At 51.3% G+C, this 10,157-nt stretch overlaps 1 protein-coding gene across 1 annotated transcript; it reads right to left on the bottom strand.

Moving 5' to 3' along the window:
* Window positions 1–2,860: 2,860 nt before the first annotated feature.
* PAX4 (paired box 4) lies at window positions 2,861–6,599 on the bottom strand. Its single transcript, XM_019646094.1, has 9 exons — window positions 6,435–6,599; window positions 5,952–6,167; window positions 5,554–5,629; window positions 4,890–5,015; window positions 4,594–4,676; window positions 4,189–4,258; window positions 3,796–3,851; window positions 3,360–3,501; window positions 2,861–3,031 (listed from the first exon to the last, which is right to left on the bottom strand). The coding sequence occupies exons 1-9, from the start codon at window positions 6,597–6,599 to the stop codon at window positions 2,901–2,903; spliced, it is 1,065 nt and encodes a 354-aa protein (XP_019501639.1). The 3' UTR covers window positions 2,861–2,900.
* Between the last annotated feature and the right edge of the window lie 3,558 nt (window positions 6,600–10,157).

Genomic DNA, 10,157 nt, shown 5'->3' with positions numbered 1-10,157 from the left:
CTGACACCCTACAAAATATTTACAACATTATTAATTATATTCCTTGAACTGTCTTTCATGTCCTTTGGCAATATTGTAGTTACGTATTTATGCTGTCGGCACTGTCATTCTTGCACTGTGTTCCTAACTTTGATGTTTATCTACCTGCCATCTGCCCTATTCATGTTTTTATTGACATGGATTCTTAAGTACATTTATTTAGAAAGAAATTTTTTAAATTTTTGTACAAGTTTACTTGAGCCAAAAACTGACGACATAGGCTGGGGAGCCAAAAGATCTCAAATGCTCCAGAGAAAAACAGTTTTGCAGCTTCTTTCATGAGTTTGAAATTAAGGAGGAGACATAAGGAAGATTGGAGAAAGCAAGGCAGGGGTTAGATTACAGGATAGTTAACAAGATTATGTGCTTTCTTCAAAGGGTATTATTTCTGGCATTTCAAAGGTGTGTCAACCTAGATGCACAAAAACAATGGACAGGGCTGGCTGAAAACCTACAAAGGAATTTTTTAAATAAAAAATGCTATCATAAAATGGAAGACCAGAATCGCTTGCCAGAAATAGAAAGGAACCATAAAAATAAATGAAAACAAAGTGATGTTATCAATCCTACTTAGATTTTCCCTTCCGTGCCCAAGGCCCAGAGCCCAAGGCTCCCTTCCCTCTGTTAAAAAAGATTAAAAATTGTTACAGACGTGCTAAAGACCAGGACCAAAATGAAGACTTTCTCTTTGATGCGATCAGAATTGAAAGGGAGTTGAAAAGGGAATCATTTTCTCGTTTCTGACTCATTATTATTTAAAGCAGCATCCACATGTCTCCTAAAATGTCCTCAAATACCAACAACGACGCCTGAGCCCCACTTTGGGAAAATGGCACCGCACCATAATGAGTGCCTGGTTTTTAAGTCCATTGAGAAGAAAAGCTGAAACCGGAATGTGAGAGAGATTCCATTTGGATAGAGGAAAACGACCTCAGGGTTTTGTAAGTATGTTTCGCCTCAAGCAATATAAAAGAACTTTGATATAAAATTAAACATTTTAATCCAATAAGGGAACATTGAGAACACTAGAGACCAGGGCACCCCCTTTTCCTAGAGAATATGAATAGGTCACAGATATGGAGTAGAATGCATTCTTCAGAGAGATAGGACCTTGGCCGTTCATTTAATGCAGGACCTCTTCCTCAGCATTCTATAATTAATATACACACTCAGATGTGCGGACATGCATGCGCAGAAGGAAGCATGGACACGCGCGCACACATGCGCGATGGACTTTCTCTCGCATGCCCCACAAATGCCCATCCGACCTCCACTTGACTGTGCTCAGCCATGGGGTCTCAGCTGACAGCTCCTTCCATGGCTGAGGTCAGTCCTGTCACTGAAGTGAATGGTTTATTCTCAGGCTGTGCTGTGCAGATTGTCGCCCCCACACAGTCCCGTCCATTTCCCTGGGCAGCCTGTCCAGCAGGGCCTCCAGCTTGAGAGCAGACAAGGCAGGTCAGGGGCAGGGTATGCTTAGAATTTCATTCTAGGCTGAGCTGTCCCATAGCTCTTCCTGTGCTGATGGAAATGTTCTATAACAGGCGTCAGCAAACTTTTGAGATGGAAGAGCGGCTCAATCTATAATGTGTACCATCCAATACAGTAGCCACAGGCCACATGGGACTATTGGGCATTTGATATATGGCTAGTGTGAGTGAAGAGATGAATTACTGATTTTATTAATTTTAATTACATTTAAATAGCCACATGCGGTTGATAGCTACTTATTGAACAGCATAGTTCTAGAGTGTTTGATGATCAAGAGACCTCTTGAAGGACAACTTCTGGACCAGCACCCGTCTCAGATGGGTGTAAAAAAAATATGTACCTCCACTACCATTTTGCACCATCGTCATTCCATCCCTGCTCTTCAAAAGGGAAAGAATTTGAAGGGATCAGCCCATTCCCCCATTATAAATACTCCTTTCTTCACCTCCTGTCCCCATATTCCTATTTCCCTACATCCTAAGGCTTCCCAGGAAGAACCTAGAGATTTCTCTGCAGCGGACAAAATTGAATAGATTTGGAACTTACTGCCAAGAAGCAGCAAGCAAACATGGCCCAGGAGCATGTATAACAGAACAAGCAGAATATGAAAAGTGGCATTTCTACTCTGCTACTAGGCAAAAAATACATATGCAATTAAGGAATTAATGTCTGTTTTTCTTAGATTAAGGAATTCTTGTCTTTTAGATGTGGTAATGTAAGAAATGTTTCTTATTTTTTGGAAATGCATGCTGGAGGATTTAGGGGTGACGTGCCATGATATACTGTCAGTGTGCGTGCGTGTGTGTGCGCGTATGAGCTCCCAAACACCGAGATAGATACATCTATAGATACATACTTGTACATACAAACATACATACATACATGCATAGTTACATAGACACATAAATGTATTTAGATAGATGATACATGCATATATACATAGATAAATAGATCAGATAGATAGACATGATAGATAATAGAAGATAGATAGATAGATAGATAGATAGATAGATAGATAGATAGATAGATAGATAGATAGACAGGGCAAACTTTATAATTGTTAAATATAAGGGTGGGAGCATGAGTGCTCATGGGAAAAACATGGTAGACAACAGGAGCTACTGATAATTTAAAAATGTTTTTATTACAGCCAAGTGGAGGCCTTTTAAGGCCACTGTGGGAACGGGTGGGCATGGTTTCCCCAGCCCCTGAAATCGGGCGATGAGTAGGAGGGGCAGCAGGGCAGGGCCAGGCAAGGCCCACAGATGAGGGAGGAGGAAGGAGCCGTGACCTGCTTGGGCAGGCCGGTATTAGAGTCTCCTCCCTACCCCTCCTTTCCACTCTGGCCTTCCTCCCTCATTCCACGCCTTTCAGTAGTGGGGAGCGAGGCCAGAGCAAGGCCTGAGGGGTACCAAGACTGGCGGCGGGGGCAGTGATAGGAAGGGCAGGGATGGCAGAGCAGCACTGAATCCAGGGAGCTCGGCTGTGGGGGGCAGGTAGCCTGCAGGGACAAATAGAGGGTGAGCTTGGGCCTGTGGCTGCCACCCCAGCCCCCAAAGTCACTGGTGGGGGGAGGCACAGACATCAGTTCTCTGCCCTGGATGGATACACTCAAACCCCAATCCCAGCCCCTTCCCCTGCTATGGCTGTCAGTAGTTCTATAGACTCAAGGGGTACTAGTCTCCCCAACTTTGTGGGCCATGTAAGGAAGAAGGAAGGCCGTATCGAGTTTCCTTTGGTGACGTTGACTGGAGATCCACGCCCTCCTGTGGGTTAAGGAATCAGCTAGCCCTCCCCACACCCTGCAGGAGTAAGACCTAGATTCTTACCCAAGCAGGGCTTGAGACAAGCTTGGGGTGGGGTGTCACTTAGACACTTGTCTGATGCTGTCCCCCAGCATAGCTGATAGCAGGAAGGACCCAAGGACTCCAGAGCAGGCAAGGCCGCTGTAGGCACACTGCTAGGGGACTGCTAAAAGAAGCAAGAGGACACCCTGAGATGCCAGTAATGCATCATGTTTAGCAGGACTGGGACCCCAAGACTGCCCACTCCCCACCTCCCCCCGGGCTATATCCTGTACAACTTCACAGGGTGCCATTCACGTAGTAGACTGTGAGGGTGGCACTTTCTGAAAGTGTGCACTGTGGGAGTCTGGGGCAGCTGTGAAACATAGCTCAGGCCTTCCCCGGGAGTGGGAAACACGGTGAGCCCTCAGTCTTCCCAGTTCACAAACTCCCCTCTCTCTCTTCCTGGGTTCCTGGATACCTGTGCAGAGATGATTCCTGAGGAAGCACTCGGTACAATCAGACCCTGGGAAGCACCTACAAGGTGAGGGTGGATCCACTCAGAGGGCGGGACTGGGGTCCGGGGAGAAGGGAGTTGGTGATGAGAGGCAGGAAGATTCTAAGGAACAGGTCAGAGAAGATGGATGCTATAACCCTAAACTGCCCTCCTCCCCAAGGCAGAGCCTGAAGAGACTGGGGAAGAGGATTAAGTCCCAGGGATGGTAAACTGAGGACAGCGCAGCCCTGAAGAGCAAGGACTGTGTGTGCCCAGCATTTAACACGGCCTGGCTCATGGGAGGTGCCGAGTAAATGGTTGGTGGGTGGATGGATGGATGGATGGATGGATGGATGGATGGATGGACAGAGAAATCACCTAGAAGCTGCATTTCCCACTTGAGCTTCTCTTGTCGGCGCCATTTGGCTCTTCGGTTGGAAAACCAGACCTGAGTGAGGCAGAAACAAAGTAGCTGACTGTGCCCCCCCCCCACCACCTGGCACCGACTGCTCTCACCACCGGGTCCTGGCCCGGGCTCCGAGCGCAGACCCTTCCTTAGACCTGACATCTTCCCTTCCTGCTCTGGCCTTTGCTGTCTCAATGGCTTGGAGTGGGGAGGAGAGGAGAGGAAGCAGCGGAAGGGGAGTTAAGAGGGTCTTGTCTGTAATTCTGCTCCGAACTGCACCTTCTTGCCCCCTTCTCCACCTCACCGGAATCCAAAGCCTACCTGGCACAGGCTCTGTCTTTGTGGTTTGTGCACACTGTGTGGCAGAGCTCACTCACCCTCACCGTGTCCTCGGGCAGAGAGGTGGAAGCAGCCAGCTTTCCACGGGCCACTGAGTCAGGGTACTTCCCACGCTGGAACTCTGCAGAGATTGAGGCTCATAGCAAGGGCATGGAGAGAGAAGCAAGGTGTGAGTCTCCCCCACGGGCCCCACTCCCCACCTGCTACACCACTAAACCATCCAGCTCCCTGACGCAGGGCCATCCATAGCCTCCACCTCTCAACCTTTGCCCACAGGCCTTGGGGCCAATGCCTCCATGCGTCACACTGAGCACCTCCGCCCCGGCCCCAGCACCTTTCTCCAGCGCCTCAGCTTGGCCTGGGGAGAAGATAGTCCGATTCCGGTGGCCGGTCCCTGGGTAGGGGCCCCGGGGAGCTTCAGAGCCGCTGTGGGGATTGCGAGGAACTGGAGCTAAAACAGCTGCAAAGGGGGACAGTGGCTTGTGGTGGCTTGTGATGGTGATTCCGCTGGTCAGAGGGGGTCCCTGAGGCTCTGGGGCTGTGGACAGGGGACAGCATGGGTGTAAGAGCAGAGCTGCACTGGCGGGGCATTCGCAGTTACTTGGAGGTCGTTGCAGGGGCACATGGTGGGAGGCACACTCAATGCCATGGTAGGGTCCGTGTTTGGTGTTTGGGGGGAAAACAGCAGCAAGCATGGCCCAGGTTCGTGTGAGCCCACAGAACACAAGGGGTGCTCTGGGAAGCTGTGCATGAGGCAGAGGGAGGGTGTGAACCTGGGTTCTGTTTTAGGGCCTGTCAATAACTAGCTGGTGACCTTGGGTAAGTCACATCCCTTCTCTGGGCCTTGATTTTCTTCATCCAGGACCGAATAAGATGGCCACCAGGCCATCCTTTTATCTTGTTATGCAGGCAATCCACAAAAGAACAAGAAAGGCTTTGAGAACTGCACAATGTTTAGGTTTGGCTCTGACCATCCCGGCGAGAGCTCCAAGACCCACCTGGTGGCCTGAGCTGTGCCCAGGGCAGCCTCTGGTCCTCCTGTAGTGCCCTCAGGACTCGGTTGATGGACGAGACCTGGGAGTGTCCGGGTGTTGAGTGGGGAGATGATGCACTGTCCCAGGGTTGCAACCTAAGGCTATTTCCCCAGGATCCTTTCTCCCCTTCTGTCCTGCCCCGCACATAGTTCCTAAGGGCAGCCTTCCCTCTCTCCCCATGCGTCCTTCTTCTCACCTGTCTCACCACCACTACTTTTCAGGAGAGAAACTTATATGTCAGAAGAGAACCCAGGAGCCCTGCCCCCAGCCTAAGATGGCCCCATTACCAAGTCAGTAGGGATCCTCTTCTCCCCCAGACAACCTGTTTGCCAGCCCTGGGGCAGGGAGGGGCGGGTACTTACACTGGGAGTCTTGTCCTGGGTACAAAGCCCTTCAGCACAGAGCTGGCGTTGGATCTCCCAGGCGAAGAGCGCTGGGCACTCACCCTTCAGCTGGGCAATTCGAGCCACCACGGGGGGTGTGGCCAGACGTGGCTTGCTTCCCCCAATCCCCTTGGGCTCCAAGACACCTGTGCGGTAGTAACGCCCTAGGATCTTGCTCACACAGCCATTAGATACCTGGGTCAGGTGAGAATTAGGGACAGGTATGGCACGGTGAGCGGAGGGTGAGTGTCCCCGAGACAAGGGACTACAAGGCAAAGTGAGACCTGCTGGACCAGGTCACAGAGGCGAGAGTTCAGCCTGAGGCTCCCATACTAGCCCTCAAGAGGGTCTTCCAAGCCCCAAAGGCCCTCAAAGTCTGAAACAGCCCCAGACTTGCCTTAAGAAAAGCCCCTTCTCCCTGCTTCTTGTCCCTGTCACTGGGTGAAGGTCCCAGCACCCTACCTTAAGGCTGCGTGAGATGTCACACGGCCGCATCCCGCTGACTGCCAGCCGCACGATCTGCTGCCGGGTGTCCAGGGGCAGGGGCCGGCCATTCACAAAGAGCCCCCCAAGCTGGTTCACACTGTTGATTCCTGAACATGAGAAGGAGGCTTCCACATACCACATCGCCCCTCTCCCTGGCCCACCCACGGCAGGAAGGACCCTCCCGGGAGATGCTTACTCAGGCCCCTCCAGCCTGGCCTCCCACCATAAAGTCCTCCCCCTCAGAGGACTGCTCCCCTTCTGCTCCCAGGGTTCCCCAAACATGCCAGCTTCTTTGGTAGCTGGCTTCTGGGTGAGTCTTTGCTCTGTGACCGGCCACATGTGCTAACCCTCGTCATCTAAGGGAAGTGGGGTAGAGTAGGGAGGGGGACCGGGCAAAGCTTCCCCAGAACACTGGTCCAGGGCAGATGGAACCATGTGGGAGGAAGCAGAGCCCTGGGAGCATGTCCCTCCTGACACCATCCTGCTCTTCCCACCTCTCCCAGGCCTCTTACCATCCTGTGGCATGCTGACCCCTTTACAGAAGGGCAGGAACTAAGAAGACTGGGGAGGGAGTTCCCCCTGAGAGCTCCTTCCTTGGTCGTGGGGCTGGACCTGCAATAATCGGGGGTTATTTGGGTGATCTCTTGCTTAGAATAGTCTTGGGATGTAGTGTTTTGGGATAGACAGATTTCTAAAACTTGCTAGTAGGTTGGTTAAGAAAAGTCAGCTTTTCTTTACTTCAATCCTTCTGTGATGAACTAAAACATCATGGGGCTAGCAAAGGACTGGATCTTTCTGGACGTCCTGACAGGGTCTGAGAGGGTGGGAGGGCTCTCGTTTCTCACACGTCCATTACAGGAGGTCCGGGAGGTGGAAAGTGGGGATGCTTCCGAAAGCTCAGGCTTTTCCTTTTCCAAATGGGCAGGTGTCACCTCTGACCTCTCCACAGCCTTCTGAGCCCTGGGGAATGCACTTGGACCAGGGCTCCTGCCTTCTAAGCTCAGGCTCAATAGGGTCGAAAACCAAAACTTAGGATATTCTGCCCAGCCAGGAAAGGGCACCAGTGACCAAAGACCCCAGTTGCCCTGGTCTGATCAAGTTCAAGGCTCCGCCTTCATTCTCAGGTAGCTACTGAGGTTAGGTTTCCCAAACCACCAGTCAGAATGCTTTCTTCAGAGAACTTCGAGGGAGGGTCTTGCTCCTGATTTTTATGCTCTCCAGAAAGTTCTGGGAAACTTGGGGCTCAGCTCCACCCCCAGCCAGGTAGTGAGGCTCTGTCCCCCATATCAGAGGTAGAGATAAACAAGCCTGAAGTCCTCGCTTCTCCTGAATGATGCATCTCTTGACAGTTTCTAACCTGCTGGGGTTGTTGGTTCCTGTTAATTCTGGAGAGTTCTCGATCTCTCACTAAAGCTTCACTCTCAGAGACTGACTCTCTGGGGTCACTCACTCACTCAACTAACATTTGTAGAAAGCAGGTGGAAGGGAGGGAGAGAGAGGCAGGAGAGAGCTGTCTGCTGACCGACATAGAAGCCATTGTGAGCACAAGAGAGTGTCTGAGCAGCAAGGGACACAGGTCCTGGGCCACCATGTCTTTCGTGCTTTCATCAGCAAGTAATTGGAGTGAAAGTCTCCTCCTTTTATGCCTGGAACCCTGGCAGGGCGGGAGGTCTTGCAGAGAATAGCTTAGGCATAGACCTTTTCCTATAATAACCATGCCATCTTGGTTCAGTTAACTAATCTGCAATTATTTCCTGAATCAGGTTTTAATCATGAACATATTGCTGTTTGTTCAGGAGGAAGGGGGTAAAAAGGAATGGGACAAGGTCTTTGCCTTCCAAGAGAATACAGGGCAGCCGAGGGAAGAGCCTGGCGCAGGTGAAATAACAATGAACTCACTGCGAGTACTGAATCCAGAGCTGCTTTTAAAATTCAGTAGCTAAACTGGCTTTTACCCACTCCTCTCTGGACAGAGACACAACCCCCTTCAAGCTCTCATCTTTCCAGAAAGTCAGGAAGGAAGGCAGAAGTTTTTCCAAAAAGAGCACTGAGGCACAGACTGCGGTTTGTACAAGCCACGGGCCACCCAGAGAGTTAAACTCAAGGAGGTTTAGAAGTGAGTTCCTCACCCTTGGTGTCGCCTGGAATTTCCACCTCCTTTCTCTGCCCTCGCCTCTGTTTCATCTTCCCATAATTGCCATCAAAGCAATGGAGAAAGGAGAGCGAAACTGGGAACGTCGAGGGGCTCTGGCAGGACAGGGGGTGGGAGCTCAGAATATCAGCCAAACCCTGAATCCTTGATAGAACTGTGTCCCCCCACCCCACCGCACCCCCCCCCTCAAGTGACTAATGCTCAGAGGAGCTATGGGTACTCAGGTTCAGTATCTAAACCTAAATCATTTCCAAACCTAAAATCATCATGCCCCAACTCACAAACAGAAACTCCATTGCCAGGAGCCACACCACCCATCCCAACATTCATATTAACTCATCTGATAAAAGAACTGGTGCTCACAAGATGGGAAAGCAGGAGAGGGGGTTGGAGGGGCAGGAGGGTGGGTATTGAAAAGACAGAGGAGGAGAGAAGTTGGTTTGGCCACACAGACATGGAGACAGCATGGAAGGCAGAGCAGACAATGAGCCTGCAGGTGAGCTACCTGTGTGGAGGCAATGAGGTGGGAGCTTCAGTGGGAGGGTCTCAGGCTCCTGTGTGGGCTCCCGAGGTCCCTGCAGGTTCCAGGGGTGGTGATGGTCTGGTCCTGGTAACAGCCTCCACTCTGCTTGTATGTCAGTCCTGCCTGGGGGTCCAGAGCTACAGAGAGCCTGTGCTCAGGAGCAGAGGGCAGCCTTCTGGGAGCAGCCAGTGATGTCACAGGCCATGATCAGAGGAGAGAGGAGGAGGGAGGTGTGCATGGAGCTGACTGACACCAGCCCTGAGGCAGAGCAACCCACAGCCAGTGGCCCGCTGTGTCCTGCCAGAGGAAGCCCTGAGAGCCCACCTTGTGTCCACCTGCCACCTCAAAGCAGGTACAGAGCCAGTCTCACGAAGGCCCCAGGCTCTGCGCGCACCCACTCAGGGGCCAGGACTCCTGAAGGGAATGGGGGTTATGGAAGATGGGGATTTCAGACTGTGTCTCCAAGGTTTTGAATACACAGAAGCCCAAAGTTACTTCCAGAACCACAGACACAGCTTCCCAGCCAGAACACACATTCCCTGGGTTTGGGGGTCAACTCCTGGGTCCTGTGTATTATTATTAAAGATTCGTGGGTATAGAGACAGATACCCAAACACTGACCAAGTTGACTCCTAAATCTGAGAGAATTAGGGAGCCTTTAGAAGAGGATGTGTCACATAGTACTCTCCACAGTGTCCTCGCCAATACTCCAATTGGCTCCTTAATGGAGGTGACACCAATGGAGGTGAGTTTTTGCCCAGGAATGGGGGACTTCAGAATACTGGCAACAGTGGTGGTGGTGGTGGAACAAGCCCCTGAGGGTAGTTAGGATGCAGGTGGGGCACTATGAGGAGGTGTACAGCCTGGTTGCCTTCTGCCATCTCTAGGTGTTACCAGGCTCCATCCCACTGAGGATGTGGTGCTTTTAGAATCTAAGTTATGAATGACCCTCCTGTTCCCACAGAGGACACTGTTGGTTTTCTGGATCATTGGTTGGGTGGAGGCACCAGCCGCGGTGGTTCTT

This window comes from Hipposideros armiger, unplaced genomic scaffold (assembly GCF_001890085.2).
Source record: "Hipposideros armiger isolate ML-2016 unplaced genomic scaffold, ASM189008v1 scaffold_97, whole genome shotgun sequence".
Classification (NCBI taxonomy): Eukaryota; Metazoa; Chordata; class Mammalia; order Chiroptera; family Hipposideridae; genus Hipposideros; species Hipposideros armiger.
Note: the sequence above shows the minus strand (reverse complement) of the source record. Positions and strands in the feature narration are given on the sequence as shown.